Here is a 22,123-nt window from a genome sequence, read left to right as displayed (position 1 = left end):
TTACTTTAAGACTCCACACTTCAGCTCATGACTATAACTGTGACCAGTAAAGTTTCCCCACCTACCCAGCTAATGGAGCATCATAGCACATGCCATTCTGCAATTTACCTTTAGTTGTTCCACAAAGTGCTTTCCGATTGTGATTCCGGAATTAGGATTTCCCAAGATTATTTCAAAGTTATCTTCAAGGGCTAGTCTTTCCCTTACACTATACAGACGTTCATATGCCACTGCAGCCAGTGGGACACATGGAATTCTCAACACTACCATGAGGCCATGGCCACTAGGACATTGTCTTGAAGAGTTTATTAGATTTTGGGTGATTTCCAGAGTTTCAACTGAGGTGTAGTTCTTCATCTGAGAAAGACCACACACTGCCATCATAGCTGCAGAGTAGTGTTGGATGAGGACAAAAGTCCTTATCACTGCACTGTGTAATCTGGGGAACCTGAAATAAATGGTGAATTAAAGAGTATTAAAGGATGAAGTGAAAAAGTTATTTATGTTTTTTAAACATAGTAAACTCAGGATTTTCTCCTGTAAAGAATCCTCCACATTGACTATACAACAGAATCTCATCAGTTGCAGTTGTACAGTATTTGCAAGGCATCATAACACAATCAGAACTGATGTTGTCTCTTCATTTCTCTTCATAAAGATTTACTAAGCAAGTAGTCCAGTAAGGTTACATCACTTTAGTTTATCCACACCTTACTGCTGTTACAAAATTTATCACAGAATATCAGCTGAGGCACTCAGCAATATCATCTATCAAAATTACATTCTTTATCAATAAGAAGAGTATTCCTCGTTGTGTGCCATTCTTAAGGGGCAGGGATGGATTGGGTGTTCCTCTTGTTTCCTTACTGAAGCCCTGAACCAACTCACTCCTGTGTTCAAGAGGACTGAATATGTAGGCAGTAACCAATGAGCACTCCAACTTCCCAAGGTCAGCTACACCCTGTCTCCAATCTATGGAAAGGCAATCCATAGATATCCAATAGCTTCCTGTGTTCTGATTTTCACAGAAATTAAACCCAGGTGCACAGTAAAAAGAGTGCTTGCTATGGCTTGCTCAGAAAAGCGACTATGGCTTGCTCAGAAGTTTTTATTTCTGATTTATGCATACCTACCACAGCGATATATGTAACTTCCTTTTTTGTTCCAAGTGCAGTGTACACAAAATCAAAATCAGCTAGGGTCAGCAAGTGAAAATAGTAGACAAAAGTAACAACACATTTAAAATTACATGATGATACAATGTTAGATTATTATAATATAGAGGTAGTTACAGGTCACAACAAGAACACACTGTAAATTGGGCTAAGCAGTGAGCATGCTCTTAGTAAGACAGCCTCAACTGATGACATTGCAGGCCCAGGATATACCAAACAGATAGGAGAAAATAACAACAGGTGAAATGTCTTTGATATGTAAATGATGTGTAAGACAGTAAGAAGCAAAAGACTTCCTAAGTTTCCCCCATTAAACAAAGGAGGGCCCCATACCTCTTTCCCAAAGCCATGACCATGGCTTCAAAGGAGCTGTCATACCGAAGCAGTGGAATACTATGTCCAGAGAGGGTGGACTCAATGAATTCTGACAGTCCAAAGTACTTCTTATTCTCATGGTATAAATTGACACCCTAAAGCAAATGAAGCAATAAAAATATAAGGATAAAGTCTATCAATGATTAATTTACAACTGATTAACCATTGGTAACTTGATATACTTACAATCACATTCTCTAATAAATACATCTACTCAGACATATTAAAACAAGAAGAGAAAGAAATAGAATTAGTTATTCTGAGAGAATGATAATTTGACCTAATTTTCCTAATTTCTTTCTCTTTCCCCACATATCCATATGCACAGACAGAACAGCTATATGGAATAAATATGCATACATATGAAGAAAATTCATGTATGTACATATATTTATGCAGTAATGCACTAGAGACAGAACAGAAGATGATTACCATTTATGTAGCTCAAAAATTTTTAGCAGAGCTTCTAAGGTTTAGGAAATGATAAAAGGATTAAATATAAAGAAAGCTAGAGAGGATAAGAAAAGGAAAAATGAACTTGCCACAGACTGGGCAAGATGTCATTCAAACTCCATTCTTGTTTACAAAAATCACAGGGGCTTCACAATTTTATCAAGTATGTAAATGGAAAATAACTTATGAAAAGCTCAGAAAAGCACCTCAAAGCATCCATCTTACATTGCTGTACGAAGAAGGCCAGTGGATCTCATTGTAAGGGCTGATATGAGTATGCTGTGTCTGCAGCGCATAGGGGAAGGAAGTCACATGGAGGGTCACAATATTTGGTGCCTCTTTCACCTCCCTGCAGTTCAACAGTCTATCAACAAGTCCGGTCGACAGCTCTGTTTGAGGATAAAGACTATGCATAGCACTGCAAAAAAAGAAACCCAAAACTCTCCAAAGTGATCAGCAAAAGGGAATATTTGTGTCAGTGGAATAGCTTAAACCTAGATGTGAAATCTAAGGAATTTAGAATCTAAAGGAATTTAGGATTCTTCTTTTACCCTGAAATTGTTGCACAGAAGAAGGATGGGAAAAGAAAATGGAAATTATTTCACTGCAAGTAAAAATTTATGTGAGTCTGATAAGTTCTCTAGCTAGCGAATTACCAATCCCTTGCAGCTACCAGAATATGAGAGATAATGTAGGCAAGGAAGCTGATGTGGCAGTTACCAACAGAAACAGTCCTGTAGTAACTTTGGTCAGATGGTTAGGGCTGCCCTTAACAAAAGGTAATTCTAACTACAAAAATCAAGATAGAAAAGTGCAGATGTAAGTCAGTATGATAGAAAAAGACAGAAAATGCAAAAAATAGTTATTCTCAGAGAAACTAATAGTATCACTGAATACTGAAGGTCAATTCCTTGCTCCTGTGCAAAATTTCAGTCCAAATTCATGCTATTTACTTTTTGGCATTTACCTGTCTCTGCATCTTTATTAGGCAGAAAACAGTTACACAGCAACATAGGTACTTCCCTACCACTCAGGGATGTTATATTAATAAATAACTCAAAGGTTGGGACAGCTGTAAAATTCCATGTAAGTTTCTAAAACAGGGGAGCTGAACAAGCAACCATCAGACGCAGTTTCATTGTAAGTCACCATCGTAAACCAGAGTGAAAGACAAGATATCACTTCATTCACAAGCAAGAGTCCACATTTTGTGGTTTCAGAAACACTACCACGATCCCAAAGTGGGAATATGTAGGTGTTTCTGGAATTCAGAATGTTTTCCAACTTCCCCAAGAGCCTCAGAAGCAGACAGCAGAAGCAGCCCCACTTCTCAGCAGGCAGATTGTTGAGAATCTATGGAAACAGAGCTCTGTGAGGGAAGCAATCAATGAGCTGATGGGGAACTTGGTAAACACTGGACAGGAACTCCTCTGTTTCCCTCAGAACTCTACCTGGCATCACTATGAATCCACAGAAGCTTTCAATTCTTACAAATCAGTGATTTTTGATAGAAAAGAACTGGAAAATTTTCGATCAGTTAAAAGAATAGGCAGCAGTGTTGGTTCACTAGTTGTCTACTCACTGTGTTGGGGTTTTGCAAATTTTACAGCCCAGAGCACAATAACAGAGGATGAGAAGCTTTCCCCTGAACAAAGGACAAATAGCCAAAAAAAACCAATAGCTGTGGCTGAAAGTAGATAAAAATGGGAAGCAAAATAGCTGAAATATTCCACTGAGGCACAATATAATACTAAGGGTAAGAATAAGTCAAAAAGAACCTTAAAACATGTTTATTCAATGCATGGGGAGGCAGAGTTAGCAGAAATACGCAAACAAAGATGAAGGAAGGGATAAATCTGAAAACTAATCTTGAGAGATAATGCAGATAATAATAATTTCTCTAAAAACAAGTTACAGTTTTCTTACCTCATCAGATCCCAGTGTGCGTGATCATGGATTAGGACAAACAGTGTGTGTGGATTCTGCATAGAGTTTTGTAAAAAAACTTTGAATTTAATTTGGGCTTCTGCATCTAGTTTCATAACATACTGTTCCACTCTCTGCTTTGTAAGATGTTCCTTTTCTAATCCAAGTTCTAATAATATCCCTAAAAGAATGGAACAAGTGTCAGTATTTCTGGAGATGAATATGTCTAAGAATGTTGTGTAAATCTAAAATAAAGCTAACTCATGAGCACCTGAGTGCCAGAGATGAAACAAAGTCTGTTGATAAGTCACTTCGGAGGGTGGAACGCAAATCAAGAAATCAATTTTCTCGAAGGAACCCAAATCAAGATTTTGGGTGCTGGAGTCAGCAATTGAGCAAATATGAGACAGCAATTTCTGAGCCACAGCTAGCTGGAATGGACGAATTTGATGTCGTTCAATCTCATAACCTGGAAAAAGGCAAAATTCTGTTTAAATATATGCCCAAAGTCTGATCTAATGCAAAATGTTAAGAGTCTGGCAAAGAATGACTGATCTACTCTTTAAGGTATTTTGCTTATCTACAAGAGTTCATTTATGAAAATCCATATAGAATATGCAAATAAATCTTTCCATATTTGGACTTTTTGGTCCTGTAAGTATCTGAGACCTGAAAGTGAATTTGAAGAACAGCATTCTCATACCACAGAAGAACAACTTACAGCTTCAAACACTGTAATACCCAGTGGAATGAAGCAGAACATCCATCAGTGTAAATCTGAATATTCCAAGACATGACTTGCTGTTTGGCCCAGGATCTTTGCCTTCTGGACCCTGCCTAGAGGGATCTAACTGTGCACCCAGAGTTTGGTGTCCAGTGCCCTCTCTGTTACCTCTTTAGAACATCCTCCTTACTTACTTGTACACACAGCTGTTCCAGCTCCATTCACTGCTGTTGGTTTATTCACTGAAGCAGAAAGTGATGAAGAGATGTGTCCTTGGTTTTCTTGATAAAATTTCTCCAGCAAAAGATCAATGTCACCCTCTGTCAAATTGAAGAGATAGTGGAATAAACATCCATGTTAATAAGAGCTGCAATTCATATTGATTTTGTCTTGGACATCTTAAAAACTTTATATATATTTGCTAGCTATCCTGCCCTTGGCTTATTGGTTGTTTTATACAGGAACCCTCTTGTTATTTTCTATTGCATCTATTTTTACAGAGTATCACTAGTAAAATGAAAACCAGACCACAGAATGACAAACCATCCTTGCAGACCAGCTAGGACATTTATGGAATGTGGTAGAAAACTAATCTCAAGGCCCTAATGCAAACCAGCAACAACAAAGACATGAAACTGGCTTAGTTTATGTTCAGACCATGGATCCACACTGTTCACCAGCAAGGATTACATGAAAGTTGAGAAAAATCTGATAAACATTTTTAAAGCTCTAATATTTTTGAGAGACAGAAAGAAAAATAATCTCTGATACAGCCAAAAGAAAAACTTAAGTTTTGTGGCTATACACAGTGCTGAAGCAAGCAAGGTATATTTTATTGAAGTATTGCATATCTGCAAACATACCCATTTCTATAGAGCTGGGGCCCTACTTACAGGTGAAAGCTATGTACAATATGCCTGACCCAGGCATTAGTATTTTGTCAGCAGTTGGAAAGATGTCTGAACATGTCTGCAGTGAGCTCAGAAAAGCAGGGCTGGTCCTGTGAAGAGTAGTCTGGTGAATATAGATGGCAACTATTTTTAGGATGCTCCTTTACTTGTTCTGCTCAAACAGTAGCAACAGCAGAGAACTATGATTTTCTGTGACTCTCTATGGTTCCCTTTGATTTTGAGAACCATACTTTAAAGAACTTAAAGATAAATAATACATAACTACAAGAAGATTTAAGGAAAACGAGATTCCCTTAAGCGACCACTCAAAATATCATGACTCATTCAGAAGGGTTCTTGTGATCTATTTACCAACATGATGTGAATGGCAAAGAAGATGTAACATCCCTTTACGCTGACAAATATGCCACATTTGCCCTAGTTATGAGATATGGTTTAACTTTCCATATGGTTTGATCTATCCTAAGATAATCCTGCCTGTCTTAATTCTCAGAACACTCACTTAAAAAATGATCCAGTAACCTTGTCTCTCTGCAATTTTCCTCTCTGTCTCAGGTATCACAATAAAGTTCAAAGTATGGTGAATTGAAGGGGCAAATCCTACCTTTCATAAAATAGCTCTGATCTATTCTGGTCTAAATGCTTAAAGGAAAAAAAATCATACATTCATATGCATATGGACTTACATAATATAAGGATAGATTTGCATAGCTAAGAATAATATGCTCAGCTATTTGCTGGCTTATTTTTATGAAACCAATGGATTTTAGAAACTGATGCTTTTAGGTGGAATTTCAATTCAACTGTACTTTCACAACTTTGTCCTGCATTTTTCATGTATTTCTAATAGTGTCTTGCTTCTGGTAAGCAAATGAGCACAGGGATTTTCTCAGACTAAAAAGTTTCAGGGGTTTGGAAACATGCCTCTTTACAACTTGTTAGGTACCTGGGCAGAGTGTGCTAAAGAAGGACCCCAAAGTTTCCACCTTCCCTGTGACCAGCTGATAGTTAACTTCTTTTTGGTAGTCTGAAGGGCTGAGCATGCTCTCAGACAGAACTCTTGCCTGATACTTTCCTAAAAGGCAAAAAAAAAAAAAAGCTATTTATATTTTTTAAACAGGGAATTTTTAAAACATTTCAAATTAAAGTTAAAAATGTTCTAAGTCACAATAAAACTACAACTAAATGAATACCACACACACAAAAATTGCAGAGATGGGTCTTTTATGTCTCCAACGCATATATGCACCAGACACATGTAAAATAGATTCATGTTTTACAATTCTTTGTATTTCATCCCCAGCTTGGAAAGTATTTGTTGATACAGGATATAAAAAGAACATATAATATTGAAAGGAACTGCCAATTATCTTACAATCACAAAGAATCTTTGAATGACCATTCAGATAATTTATTTAATTTGGAGCAGGTGATTGAAGGGATTGACATTGAAAGATCATCTTTCAGAAGCTAAGTAAAGGCTCTCTGCAGTAATATCCCAATTGCACAGAGCAGGACAGCTTTATGCACTGTGTGTGCTGTAACTCACTACTTTTTGTTTGCATCCATGTTGGTTGAGATGCTTTGTTGAGAAAATGGGCAATGCAGGCAGAGGTGGTTTGCTGGAGAGAGACCCAACTGTGCAGTGCCAGCTTGGGTTCATCAAAGCTCATTACTGGTTGGTCAAAGCTCTGCTTTGTGAGGCAGCTTACTGGAACTCCAACCAAACCCCTCATAGCACTGAATTCCTGTTGTTTGCAAGGAGATACACCCTTGGGATATTACCTGTTATCACAATGCAGGAATCAATGGCTCGGTTTCTGCTGGCACATATGATCACCACATAGTTTGTCTTTATTAGTTTTCCTTCAATGAGTAGCTTAAACATCTCTGAAAGCCCTTCTGCCAGGGAGTAGCTGCACTCAATGATGTGGACGCTGTCATTACAGGAGCTGGCTGCCAGCCCTGCCAGCCAGGGCAGCTGGGCTGAGGTCACCGGGGTGATCTGGCTGGGCACCTGGGGGAAGGGCTGGGGCACAGCCTGCTGGTACTGACGGATTTCTGACAGGTGCGATTCCCGCCAGGACCGCATGAATATCTGCTCCAAATCCTCAATCAAAGGGACCTGGTCTGCAGCTAAAGAGAAAAAAAAAACAAGAGGGAAATACTATGAAACAATTACACAAAACTGTTCAGTTAAATTTTTATTTTAAACTATGCTTCAGATTTCTGCATCCATGACTCTGTTGCCTTTAGCAGATGTGAAACAAATCTTTCATTTTGAAATGCCTTTGTGATACTCAGATAAAGCTGCCCTAATTTGAACCTGAGTACCAGTAATATTTAGAAATATTTAAGAGGTTGAGTGCTGCCTGTCTCAGCATACTACTACTTCTAAACCACAGATTGGACGCCAGAACAGTGAATTATAGCTCTTTTCCTTTAATTTCCATTGCTGAGGTCCCAGATGAGAGCAGAAAATAAAATTAGTATGTTTATAATTTAATCTATCTGGCCTTCAAGACATAGTTACTTCATTTTGTTCCATAACCACGAATGAAATAGTCTAATACCACATTATCAAAGACTTATATTTAGTACTGTCCTGCCCTAATATTCCCCTCCTCTCACCAGCCTGCATGTAATATATTCAGTGTAGTCTATCTGGATGTAGAACAATCTTACCTAGTTGAACAAGGTAGTAGACAGTCAGTAACAGCTGCATTTCCTCAGAAATAGGCTGTATTGTGGATGCACCGTACTGTTCATATGCTCTGGATAAAGACTGTGAATTTCTGTAGCAGGTGTACAACAAAGGACTCACTATCACATCATTAATGTTCCCACAAAGATATGGGAAGTTTCCATGACCTACAAAATGAATTTATGAACACATCACATTAATTTCATCTTTTTCATATGTGCATTAAGCAGGTTTAATAGTTAGCCTCTTAAAATGGATAGTGTTAGCAGTGCTTAGGGGTGAGATATATTTTTACATCGTTTGCAAAAAAAGAGGCTTTTTTGTGGGGTTGGGGAGTTTACCTTTAAAAATAACTGGTTTTGCTTTACAGATTTTCAGCAAGTTGTCAGGAACTGAGACTGGTTCTCCTGATCCCACCATTGGAGAGGAGGCTGGTCCCACCAAAGCAGAATGTGGTAAAGATGACAGGCTTCCACCATCTAAGACATATTATTACTGGAGTTAGGTCTGGTAATGATTTTCTCTATTCAATATCCTCTCATAGTCACATTTACTATCAGTATTACCTGCTTTTTATGCCTCCACCAAACAGCTCATGACCTGTTACTACAACAGACACTATTATGCTGAGTGTCTTGGAGGACTAATTATGTCACTGCAACACTGGACATCCCACATGCATCCAAAGATTTTGAAATGTTCATAAGCAAAGAGTTCCAGGTATGAATGCATAAGTAGAGACACTTATGTGATATTGTGTAGTAGTGATTACACATTTAGTTCTGATTTGTGAGTACTGTGTAATATATTTAGTTTCACTCGTTCTAAACAGTTTTTATTGCTATAAGAAGAAAGAAAAAAGATTCAGTGTTTGCTCAGGCATAACTTCTTTATAGTAATTTTTATAAAATAGTAAAAATAGTAAAAAATAGTACATTAAAAAAAACATTTTGGGGAAACTGGGTTTATTTTACTGTATGTCACTCTTGTCTGTATCTAGACTACAAAATCCAAGTGCCAAGAATACTATGACAAATAATTGAAACAATGGATGGTACTGTTATTATGGATCTGAGTTGTGATACTAATTTTAATATTCCAATGGTGTTTTGGTGTCTAAAAATGGACCCAGGTATCTGTTAGGATTTGTAAATGACTTGGTGACTGGAACTCAAGGAGAGTTAGCCTCAGAGCCTCAAAAACAAATCGATGGAAATAAAGCACCTAGGTGAGCACAGAGAAATGTCTCATATGAATCTGCATGTGTCTTTAAAATAATGCCTCTTTCCCCCCATTATTTTCTGAATAATGAAACAAAATCATTACTTTGGGTATAGCTTACCATTCTTAATTCTGTTTGGAGCCTGTGGATTGAGCTGCAGGTTCCAAGTTTCAGTGGATGATGGAGATTCAGGTGACCAACCTTTATGGCGCTTTTTTGGAGGCCCTGAATTTGTTAATGTGCCTGAATGGTTCAGAGAAATATTAGAATAAAATGTATACAGGTTTGTGCATGGTAATTCAATATGTTTTGATAGACTGAATGTATTCAATGAGTATGGTAGTAGAAAAGGTCAAGTCTATGAATATAATAATTTTGTGTGGTTTGTTTTACTTTGTTGTGTCCTTCTTGCATTTATTGGGAATTTCTGATACAGAGAATTCTTAATTATCCAGATTATCTTATACCAATGCTTTCTCTCTACTAAGAAAAATACAGTATAAGTACAGTAAGAGACATACTATGATTCCTTAAAAGTATTAATTTTTTATTTTTAAATCAAGACTTTGGGCATTTAGCTACTTTTATTTCCAAGCACATGACACAGTGTTACATGTAACTTATTGAAAAATAATATTCCCAAGGGTTTCAGAGTAATAGTAATAAATATCTGAGTTCTTCTCAACAATTTCCCCATTTACAGCATTTTTGCTGATTCCATCTTTGGTTTTATGTTATTCCATATTAACTCCTATCTAACTAATTTTACTCCTTCCTCCTACTTCCTTTTTTTTTTTTTGTTTTTTGTAAAAGCAGCTTTCTCTAGGAGATCCTGATGACTAATTTCTTAATTTTCTTTCATCATTTTCTTGATTATCCTTTTGCCCTCCTACAACCTCCTAGAAAGATGAGCTTCCACTAACATGAAGTATTTCTAATTATTGAGAGCCAATGGTCCTCCAGGAATTGCTCAAAACTTGCAGGATTGAGCTATTTCTGTTTCTGGAGTCCTAACACTCCTTCACCCTGCCAAGGCTGTATCTCCTGGCAGAACAGTCCCACATAAAATGTGAGGCAACATAAGAATTTCACATAAAAAGTGTGGATTTAATTTTGAAAAATTGATTACAATAAAAGATAAACCCGAGACCTTCAGATCTAGAGGAAGATTGTTCTCTTGCAGACCCTCACACGCAGATTTCCAATGACTTTGTCCCCTACATTTTACCACACGAGGGCAGCCTTTGGCCATTTATGCTGCTCATCCTTTCACTTGGTTTCCTGGCACAGAGCTGGGACAAAGTCACAAGATACTTAGCAAGACAAAGGATTTTTTTATTTGACAATGCTGTGCTCTTCCCTGCAGATATGTTGATATGTGAAATTAATACTTCTAAAATGAATTAGCAATAATGTTCTGCTGCATGGAAAAAAGAGATTAAGAGCCTGAATGGGTAGAGGAGGAGAATTTGTCTGTGATGCCACCAGGGAAACTTGGGAAGACTTATCCTAAGACAGAGCTAGTTTGTTTCCAGCCATAGTGAAAACTAATTTTCTTCCTTCAACAAGCCGGTGACATAGTTTGTGACAGCAAACTATTAGCAGAAATCATTATAATGTTACAGTGAGGACAGTTTCTTGAATTTGGATCTAGTTGCCAAAGCCTAGCTCTTCATCCCAAGATGAACTGCAATATTTCAATAGGAAGTGCAACAGGAATCATCCTATGAGTGATTACTTATAAATATTTCTTAATTCCCACACAAAATCTCTTGGTGAAATCAATGGAAACTAACACATTCTTTAAGAACCTGGGTTCAGAATCTGGTCCATGTCTCTATTAAATTAATGAACTATAAATATGAGGAAATAATCCAGTTAATAATATGAACTGCAACAAAACTGTGGCTGAAAACATATAAAGAATTTTTTCCCCTGGAAATTTATACAGAAAACAGCATTGGGGTCAGAAAGCACTTGGAAGGGAATGGTAATTTCTATTCTTCCAGAAAATTACAATCATGATACAATTTGTTCAATGCTTCCGTTTCACACATAAAGTTTAGGGTTATTAAACAACAAATCCATACAAATACCTAACACTGAAGGTCTTGTCAGAGCAGGCAGGTTGTTTTTCATCAACTGCTGTTTAGGTGATTCCTTGCCATTATAAACTGCTGAGCTGAATGCAGCCGTTGAAGGGATGTGATCTATGGCTGCAGCTGACAAGAAAAAAAACCCAAAGTATTTACATTAAACATTTATGGGTCAAGATCCTCAGCTGATATAACAAATCATTTCATCATTTACTTTAATACAGCCATGGGGATCTGCCCAAGACTGAATACAGTGCTGAATGAAACAATCCACTTCTGACCTCCTACTCTCAGTTAAGTGCCTGGGCAAAATCTGATTCTTCAATTAAATGCGTATGTCAGAAGCTGAAGCATCTTTGCATAACTCTGGCTCTTAGATAAAGTTTACTCAAGTGCCAGGCAAAAGAGAGATATTTAAAAATTTACTAATCTGCCATTCCAATCTTTCTAAGATTTTTTTAACTATGCTGCATTTAAAAAAAAAAGAGGCGTTCTCAAGTCTAACATGCTTATAATGAATGTAGCTTTTTGTAACACGTGAGGAGGCAATCTGTTATCACAAAGAAATTGATGATTTGTTCTGGAAGGTCACCAGTATTCCAGATCCCGACTATTTAACAGGCTTGTATCTCACACAGAGAATAGAATATAACCACCACAGATGTTCTTCAGCTCCCCTGTGTAAAAACCCAGGAAAAACCTGTAATAGTCACAAGACACTATAGAGCTATTTTCATTATGAAGAAGTTCAGAGACATCACTCTAGCCTCTATCATCTATCACCTTTCATTTATGCCAAGTTAATGGAAAAGTAAAGGTCTCAGAAAGAATTTTTAATACAAAGAAAGTTACAAGTACTGCCCATTAGGTTGTTTTTTAATATTAACGTCACTTTTCTCAGTAGAAGAAAAAATTCACAGACTTTTAAGCTGATGCCCATATAATGTCTGTTTTGAAAAGGATCCTGGTCATAGCATAAAATAGACTGGATCAGACAAAAAAAGCTAAAATTACACTGGATCCTGTAACAGTTGTCATCTGTGACCAGACAAGTGACAGCTGGAAAAACACTTGAGAAATAAGGGCTTTTTAAAATGTTTTGTTTTGGTTCAACTTGTTAGCAAGCTGCAGAACACCTATTTACTATTTGCTAACCTTTTGTACATAAACCTGATGTGAATAAATGGACACCGAGAAGCCTTCATGTATAATTGCTTTCTTTGTTTGTAATAGATCACTAATTCTATTCCACTTCTTTTATTAGGCAATGTGCTTACTTGTTTGTTTGCCTTTGCTTTCACACAAGTACACCCAAATACACAAGCACAGAACAGCTAAGTGGAATGGAACCTCATTGTGTTTTCTTTGTAAGAGGTACCTGTTTGCTGAGTCCCAGCTGGAGCACTGGGATTTGCAGGTGGGAGAGGCTCACTGGAGGTGCTTCCTGAGAGGCCTGAACTTTCTGGTAATTGGAACAAGGTGCTTGAGCAGGTACTGGTTGAAGACTGTCGGCCTCTGAACTCTTAACCAAAAAAAAAAAAAAAGAAAAGAACCTTCTCTTAGAGGCTACACTTGGAATAAAGGAACCAATGTCTTCAGACCTGCCAGGCTCATATTAGGTCAGACAATGGCTTTTACAGCTGCTCTAGCAGCCACCAGGCTTTAAAGAGCCTTTCAAATGATCTCTCCTAGGCTTTACACAGACGCCAGCCCCCGTGATAGCTAAGCTTGGATGATGAAAACCAGAGCTCGAGGAAGACAGCTTCATTATCTTACCTGCCCCTTTCCAGCAGATTACAGATCCTTTGGTCAGAGCTCCCTGTGCATTCCTGACCAGATAATACTTTAAGTGTTTCTGTTTCTTGGGCTGAGTGGTCAGTTTAAGATTAATGTGATTTGAGAATTCTGTAAAGTAGCAGAAGCCCTTCTTGCCACAGCCAACACAATTGCCAGAGAAGCCTGATAAAATAAACAATACACATAATCCAATGAGATAGGTGGGTCACTATTAATAACATTCAAACATGACTCTTTCCAGAGGAAAGGCTGTATTTATGTTTTGGGTTTTTGGTTGGTTTTTTTTTTTTTTTTTCTTTTGCAGAGTGAAATTTTTATTAATGGTTTCCTCAAAAAAAGTATTTGCACTTTGTACAGCAAGTGTATTGCATTTCAGATAACAGACTGTAAAAACACAGCCCCATGTCTAAAAAACAAATTAAATGGGCCATATTTTTCATTTTCTCCCATAGAAAAAGGTCACAATTCCTATTTATTACCTACCTGTGCAGTTTCTGACTGAAGAGCACTGAGTCAATTGCTTAACCCCAGCCTTATTCAGTACCACAGCATGTACATGCTTCACTTCTCTTTCAGTTTTCATTGACATATCATTCAATTTAACTGAATTTCACTTCACTCAATCCAATGAGACATGCAATTAAGTCTCAAGAAATTAAGTATATTTAACCTACTATATTTAATTAGATCTAAACATATTTAAATACCAAGTTCCTACTACAGATGCTATTTTAGAGAGGAGAAAATACTAAAGCATTCCTGGGCTATTAATTTAAAATAGGTTTGTCAAATTACGGCTGGACTGTGTCAGCACTTCACAGCAGTTGAAACTATTTATGATTACAGGAACAAAGTGTCTGCAACTTTATAGACACAACAGAGACATAGTCCTTCCCCCGTAAAGCTTTTTGTACTCAGGCTTGATGGGGCATTTCCAGGGATGCTGCCATTTCCTCTCATTCTGAGATACACAGCTTGAGCCTCAACAAGGGCCTCATGGTGCTGATGTCATTAGCATCGTAAATAAAGGGCCCTGTTCACACAGCTGCCTTAAGATTCTTCATTTATTTGTCCTTTTTACAAAGTATTCCCAAAGACATTTTCATCTTCCGTCAGAATAATGCAACCATCTGAAAATACTTCTATTATTATTATTATTATTATTATCTTATACTGAGCAATTAAAAGATAATCTTGCCCATAGAAATTTTTTTACTGTTCTCTACACATGACCTGAAGTATGATCTTTTCTTTCATTTTAATAATATGTAATGCACATTTCTATGTGTAATAACAGGAATTGAAATGACGAGTCTATTCACTGAATTGAAACATGGTAAAAATAAAGGAAATGTATTACAAATAAGGTGGATAATACCATTGAAAAGAAAATAATGGAATAAAAGATCAATGATATGGTAAATGAAATTTAGAGCCCTTTATGAAATTTATTATTTCAATCACATATCTCAAACAAATTAAATTTACAAACTAATGGTCAACACTTTTTTCTTTCTGTAAAGTACAAGCACTGAAACGTAATGCTCTGTAAACACCTGTTGCTTGGTTTTCAACCTGAGCACTTCCATTAGTTTTCAAAAGGTTCAGAAGAATTTATTAAAAACTAAAGTTGATGTGGAGATTGGTCTGGTATCCATGGGAACAAGTGGCTAACAACCATTGAAAGCTGCCTATTATCCCTCTGATCCTAGTCAGTAGGATGATAAAAGTCATTGTGACTCATAAAATCAGGACAAGTCATGACTCTGCAGAATCCTCTGTGTTATATCAGTCAGCACAAAAGCATCTGTCTAACATCACAGAGCCTTGAGTAGCTGCAATAAAAGCAACAACAAAAGGAAACAAAATTAGAACGGATGTGGCAAAAGCTGTGGAGTTTGCACGCATTTTATGCCGATTAAGAAATCATCAAAAATGCTTTTGCTAGTAAATGAAAATTTCCCATATATTTGGCAGCACACAGAGCAACACAGCAGCAGCACTGCAATTTTTCCCTGGTTACCAATTACAAGACCGGACATATTTTCAAATTTACTCTTTGTTTTTTTTATAAAAGTACACTTTTTAGGTTTTATCACTTTGCTTGGAGTGTCCTGACAAAGCAACTTGACAAAGCCAAATGCTGAGGTATTTGTTCAATCCAAGTTGGACAGTAGACACAAAACCTTTCATTTGGACTTCAGATTTTCAGATCACTTTTGTAAATTACATCTGTCCAAACCAGATTTAGCAATAACTTTTACCTGAAAAAAAACCTTTTGTACTGATCACCTATTCCTAACTCTGCATCATCTACTGGAAAATTAGTTTACACTCTATATAGCACACAGGTAAGGCCTAGTAAGGATTAAACAGATCTAAATTGTCCACTTGTTTTGAAAAGCCCTTGGAGCATATTTTATAAGTTTTGGGGTTTTTTTATTTTCCTTTAAGTCAAATTATCATCTTTCACCTTAAGTTTCTCCAGCCCCTCTGAGTGAGACTCAGTCCTTTCTTGCAAGCTCCTGCCAACACCCTTTCCATCCCATTCCCCCTGACGCTCTTTGGTGACAGCCATTGCTTCATTAATGCAGCTCAGCCCTGGCACCACGGATAGAACACAGCATGCTCTCATAGTTCCAGAGCAATAAAATGCTGTTCAGTCATTCCTCATTGCAGGCCTCTGCCACCCCTGCCCAGAGCATTTTGTGTATTGAGTACCACTAAGAATCCAAACATTTCATCATCCTGCTCTGAATGCCCTGCTCATGCCATGGCCCAAGGCAGCAGCTGACAGAGGGGACAGCTTGTTTCATAAACAAGCTGCATTAAATATTCTTCCATACATTATAGAGAGGACAAAGGTCAGGGAGTTGGGGCAGCCATAAGGTGGCTCAATATATCTATGTCATGGGATTGATTTCACAAGAGAATTAGAAATCAATGCCTGGAGTTTAGGGGCTAAAAGCCTTTCACCTTTCGGTCATTGGTTCACACCAAGCTCAGTTCAGTTGTGACTAAAGGCTGTTGCCCTCTGAAGTTTGTTAATCAGAAGGTATTTGATTGTATCTGTGATTTATCATATGCATTTGCTTGGATTTGCTCACATCACATTGATCAATTGTCCATAATTTAAAAAGCTCTTCTACATCAGGGACCTTGCAGTCTGAAGAAGGACCTTGGACCAAAAGGTTATGAAACCTGACCTACCTTCTCACTGATAAAATGGTTCCTTTGGATCAACAGTGAGCTTGTGGTAGGGATGAAGAGAGGAGCTCAGAATTAAGGACATCCACTTGATATTTCGTAATCAAATCTTTCATAAAGTGGCAGAAAGTTTTCTTCTTGTTTCTCTTTTAAATGAGTAACAGGTTTTTAATGAACATTAATACTTTGGTGGAAAGTTTGCAGCTTGCTTAAACAAGGAATGATTATATGTCCAACTTTTAACCACAAGTATTTCTTCTTTTCAGTTCTACTCACAGAAAAAGGCACACAAACACTGACAATGTTCCATGGTTTTCCCACTTACTCAGTACCACTCAGGACTAGGTTTAAAAAAGTCCTAGGTTTAAAAAATGAATAAAATCAATATGGTTAAGCTGGAGAGCTCCATTGTATGGAAACTCAGTACTGTTACAAAAGCCCAACAGATCATTGCATATTTGTAAGAAGCAGTCGCAGAATCTTATACTGCAATGTTTTCATCTTACATACATCTTACAATGCAAGCAAACTAATCTTTTCCTCTGTCATTCTGACCTCAGGGACCCACAGGAAACAAAAAAAAAAAAGGATTTCTTGTTCCCTGCTAGGAAAGTAGGCAGCTGTTTGGTCTTTTGGAAAATGATGGGTGAATAGCTGCTTTGTTTATCATGAGAGACTCCCCTGAAGAGTAAGAACTAGGGGGAAAAAAAACAAAACAAGAAGAGGAAAAAAAAAACCTTTGGGAATGATACACATTTGCTGCTTTAATTAGGAAATAATAAATATCTCACTATCACAGGTCACTTCCTCCATCTAAGCATTCCTTTAGACTGCATAAAACCCATAAAACAATTCTTGAAGGCAAAAACCTGAATCTGTTTTGCAAAGCAGTTAAACCTGTGATCTAACATGATTAGCAGAATCATATGAGAAATATGCTTAGAGACAGAAAGCACTTTCCTTGTTAAAAATACAGTTCTTACCAGAAACTGTTGAGGTTTTCTTCCTATGGAATAATAAATCTAAGAAACAAAACAACCTCCAACAGAAATGACTTTCAAACCACAAGCACATCTGCTTATCAATATCATTATCAATAAAATGGCACATGCCCCAGAGGAATAGCAACAGCCCCAAATGGGAACAAGATCATAAGTCAAAATCTGACCCTGATATTACTGGGACATTTCCTGCTTTCTTCTGGTCTTTTTGTACAATCCACAGGCAGCTTCACAAACATATGCAGCAGACCATAAAAAATCATGAAACTATTGGGTGACTCATGGCATCTTCTCTCTTTAAATTACCTCTTTTGAAAAAAGTCAACGGTACTGAGTAACAGCTACCTTACAAGAAGTATATTAAGAGGAAAAAGCATGAAATTAGGCAAAAAAAACCAGTGATGTTGAAGGGTTACAAATCCTGCATCTGTATTACCAACTAGCCTTACGAAAAGTGTGGGATATACTCTGACTCATGACAGCTAATTTCAATTCAAAATGAATTCAATTCAATTTCCCTCTGAACTTACAAAGGCTTGAAGGGACCACTTTCCATGCTGTTTCAAAAGGCCACATGTTTGATGGAGTATTGCCTAAACTCAGAATACCAAAAATAAGGCTTCTATGCTATCTTGAAAAGCAAGACACTAAATAGTTTCCTTTCTTCATATGACATGTTTTCAATTTAAATGTACTGCCAGACAGTGATCACTGTGCTACATTAATAGATTACTTAGAGCAAAGATGGTTCTGGTTTTTTATCCCACTATGTGTCTGAAACCACGAGACTACTCATGTCTGCTTCTAATTTCACTTCCCATTTGACTTGCACTGTCATATGAAAACCTGAATCGAACAATCATTTCTATCCACACTATGGTCTATTATACAAATAGTATACTATCTTCATGTTAATGTGATATTATTTTTTTTATTAAATTATGTCTTATGATACAGTTTTTTTTCACTAGATTAGGGACCAGGAACATTATTTTATCTCCACCTTCCAGATGAAGACTTTGGATATTAAAGTATGTAAGTTCTTTTATATTTGAGGTTGTTGTAGAATACATAAAAGTCATACTACAGAGTTACTAGAATTCTCTGCAAAAGAACATGATTCACTGGGGTTTAAGTGTATAACAACAGACAAAAAATAAGCATTTAAATGGTTTTAGGAAACTAAAATGTATTAAATAAGTAAACTGAGGATGCAAGTAGCATAAAACCCTCCCAATTACGTCCCTGTTGCCTTTTTCTGTTCTTGTTTAGCACGCAATTAACAAATACACTACTTCCTCTCTGCTAACAGCCTAAGGAGCTTAAGTTGTTAATAGTGCTAACACTGAATGACTTGAGTGGTACAACATTCCTGTCTTTATCTTTAAAATGACAACACGTGGGTGATTTACAACCCTTCTAATTCTTTTACAATCACTGGTCAAATGCACTGTGACCAATCCAACTCTACAAGATCACATAGGAAAAGAAATTACTGTACATAGAACCACATTATGCACCTTCACACTCCACTGTCAACCCAAATGCCTTGAAGAGCTGCTCAAACTGAGATAACAATTGAGTTCATGTCATATTCCTCAGTGTTTGTGAAAAAAACCTTAAAATTCTTGGGAAATGTTTCCCTTTTGCTATTCAAACCTCAGACTGGTGCACAAATATATGATGCATCATTTCTTTGGTTACCTATGAAAACAATATATACGAACCTGAGAGTGCCTGATTGCAAAATGAGTTCACCCTCCAATTATGCACCACCTTTCTCAATATAAGAAATACTCCATTTTAATAATATTATTATTTATTTAATTAATTCACATGATTGGAGATCTTCCCTATTTGGCTTGATTTGCATGAAGTTAATGGCAATCAGAAAGACTGTAATAAAAATAGATAGAAGGGCCTATTTTTATGTCAGCAGTTAAACTTTTAAGTAGATTGCACACAATAAAATGAAGTATCCTCCTAAGAGTATTTTTCAAACACACAGGATAAACTGATTACACATATAGAAAAATCTTCAACTTATAATCACTTATAATCCTATTTATTTATATTGTGATGAGAGCAAAAAGTCATAGGTTAGGATTCAACACCCAGGTTCAAACACAGTATTCAAACACAGTGGAGAATATTATCCCTACTTCAAACAGGTTAATTGACAGGTAATTTTTTGTAGTCTAAACTATCATTCAACTATTTACACGTATATAAGAGCCTGAAATTTCCACTTGACAGGCCTACAGTCTGTACACATCTGTATTTGGAAAGCTGAAACAGACACAGGCAACAGTTCAACCAGCCCAGTTACCAGATGTGCATTTCCAGCAACTAGGACATGCACCAGTCAAATAATGACTTTAGCCTTGGACTCATGGACAGAGGGTGATGAAGCATCTCTAATGAAGTGGCTCACTCTGTATCTTTCCAAAGCAAACACAGCCAGCTCTGACTTGTTATCTTATTGTGCATGACCTGTGAGCATTACTGTAGCTGTGGAATACAAGTAAGATCTGCAGAACTCAAAAAGCAATTAGCTATTACTAATTGAAGCCCCAGAAGAATCCACTTACTGCAGTCAGAACTTACCCAAGAGGGCATTGCGCCCGTTGTCGTCTGGCAGGAACCTTTTATCCACAGCACACACTAACAGGTGATCAGGCAAATTTGGTGACTTTGCACCAACAAGTAAAAATCCGGATGGCACCTCAATATGTTCATTAGAAATTGAAACCAGTCTCAAATCTTTACCAGCCTGGCAGAAACCTAGAAAAAATCGATTCAACATAAAATAAGTTGACAAGATGTTTTTGTTTCCTGCTCACAATTGTCTTCATTAAAGGAATTCCTATATTTTTAATGAAAAACAAAGTCTTACCCTCTAAGATCGAGGGCATACTAAAAGATAATTTTCTTCCTCGCATTTTGCTCAGCCATAACCAAACAAGAATTTGAAAATGTACAATGAAGTTTCTCTTGGTGGTAGTTTGTAACCTACATATTTATGGGACTCATCACTATCATCATAACTTAGGTCAGACATTCGAAAAGGGAGAAAATAGTTCTCAAAATCTGGCGAATTTCACCAGCTTTTCCTGGGTTTTCAAATATTTTTTACAGTTTCATAGAATAAGATACACTTTAAACAGAAAAGAATGGTGATAAAGCTGTAAGAATTATCATACTCATTTTAGCAAATGCCATGCCTGCAAACTCAATATTTTAACACAAGTCCTGTCCTTGTACCAGGCATTTCAATACAAATGTTTATCTAACACTGAACAAAGACTCTGTCAAATAGAAGAGCAAGTGAGAGCAATCCAACTTTATCTGGCAGGTAATGGCAGGACGTTTTTAGGATTTCCTATCATATAGATTATCTCATTCTGACAAATTATAGGGGAAATAGCCCAAATTCTACCCTTTTCATTAGGGCAAATACTTCTGACAGCATGGTTTGTACTCCTACCATCAGTAGTGCAACATCCTTCTGGAGGAGGCTTCATCTGGTAAGAAACAGGAGGACTACTTGATTCTGAGCCCTCCTCTTCATCCTCTTCCTCTTCTTCTTCCTCATTATCTGCTCTGCTGCCTGCTGCAAATTATCATAGCATAAATGACTTGGACAACAGAAAATGTTGGCAACAAACCAGTGAGTGAACAGGGTGACCCAGTTACAGAAAGTATTACAGCAAACTGGATTCTCTCCACTTGACAATGACTTTAATGTTGCCAACTCTTGATAGTTGTTCCTTAAAGCTCCAATATCCAGTCATGCTTATGATAGAATGACTTTCACCAAGAAAATAAAGATGTTAGTTTCTGTCCAAAAGAAGTTCAAAAGCATGACTCAACTGCACCTGAGAAAGTAAAACACCCTAAAGGACAAATAAAAAGAAGACTCAACTTAGTAATTTTTGAAAACACATTATTTTAAGATAAGTCCAAAATTTTTAGGGGACTAGCTTCTAATGTTTGAACTCTTGCTGATCAAAACAGTGTAACTGTATCCTATGTTTATAATATTAACAGCCAATAAACCCCAAAGTCATTACTTCTTGTCACTTTAGAATGTCCTGGCTACAGTCCAAGTACAGAATTTATTAATGAGGTATTGACCATGTCCTTGGTTTTGTGCAGGACACTGAAATAACAGTTCCTGCTTGAAACTAGTTTCCACACAGATGATGCCATGACAAGAACACCTAATTCTCAGCCTGTCTCCTACCAGAATCCAGAGCTCCAAGTAATGCACTGACACTGTAGAGTGTCAAGGAGAGGCAGATGTTCAGGAAGATGATTCACACCAGCCTGTGCTCGGACTGTGCTAGTCCAGGAGGAACTGTGGAGGCAATGCTGAATGCTGGAGAGGAATACATGATGTAAGTTTCAATTATTAGAATGTGTTAGGTGTGTTTAGAGGGCTTCATTACTGTGTGTTTCACCCCTTCAACTGGAGACTGCCTCTTTCCTTCTCTCCACCCAAAGGACAATGTTTTTTTCATGCATGATGC

General features: G+C 37.1%; 1 protein-coding gene across 8 annotated transcripts in view; it reads right to left on the bottom strand.

Annotated features, from left to right (window-relative positions):
* The window catches only part of GREB1 (growth regulating estrogen receptor binding 1), an 89,576-nt gene that overhangs the window by 27,712 nt on the left and 39,741 nt on the right, over nucleotides 1-22,123 (bottom strand). For 6 of the 8 annotated variants that reach the window (XM_033055850.2, XM_033055851.2, XM_033055846.2 and 3 more), the window contains 16 exons: nucleotides 21,079-21,204; nucleotides 20,199-20,375; nucleotides 13,363-13,545; nucleotides 12,965-13,108; nucleotides 11,587-11,712; nucleotides 9,611-9,733; nucleotides 8,610-8,747; nucleotides 8,250-8,435; nucleotides 7,350-7,700; nucleotides 6,511-6,639; nucleotides 4,848-4,973; nucleotides 4,201-4,398; nucleotides 3,930-4,110; nucleotides 2,229-2,421; nucleotides 1,509-1,645; nucleotides 109-448 (listed from right to left, as the gene is read on the bottom strand). In XM_033055850.2, the coding sequence (XP_032911741.1) occupies nucleotides 109-448; nucleotides 1,509-1,645; nucleotides 2,229-2,421; nucleotides 3,930-4,110; nucleotides 4,201-4,398; nucleotides 4,848-4,973; nucleotides 6,511-6,639; nucleotides 7,350-7,700; nucleotides 8,250-8,435; nucleotides 8,610-8,747; nucleotides 9,611-9,733; nucleotides 11,587-11,712; nucleotides 12,965-13,108; nucleotides 13,363-13,545; nucleotides 20,199-20,375; nucleotides 21,079-21,204 (2,858 nt within the window). Of the gene's footprint in view, nucleotides 1-108; nucleotides 449-1,508; nucleotides 1,646-2,228; nucleotides 2,422-3,929; nucleotides 4,111-4,200; nucleotides 4,399-4,847; nucleotides 4,974-6,510; nucleotides 6,640-7,349; nucleotides 7,701-8,249; nucleotides 8,436-8,609; nucleotides 8,748-9,610; nucleotides 9,734-11,586; nucleotides 11,713-12,964; nucleotides 13,109-13,362; nucleotides 13,546-20,198; nucleotides 20,376-21,078; nucleotides 21,205-22,123 lie in introns of those variants that run through there. The other 2 variants (XM_033055852.2, XM_033055853.2) reach the window with 2 other exon arrangements.

The sequence above is a fragment of the Catharus ustulatus genome, chromosome 3, assembly GCF_009819885.2.
Source record: "Catharus ustulatus isolate bCatUst1 chromosome 3, bCatUst1.pri.v2, whole genome shotgun sequence".
NCBI classification, from domain to species: Eukaryota; Metazoa; Chordata; class Aves; order Passeriformes; family Turdidae; genus Catharus; species Catharus ustulatus.
This window is presented reverse-complemented; position numbering and strand designations above follow the sequence as displayed.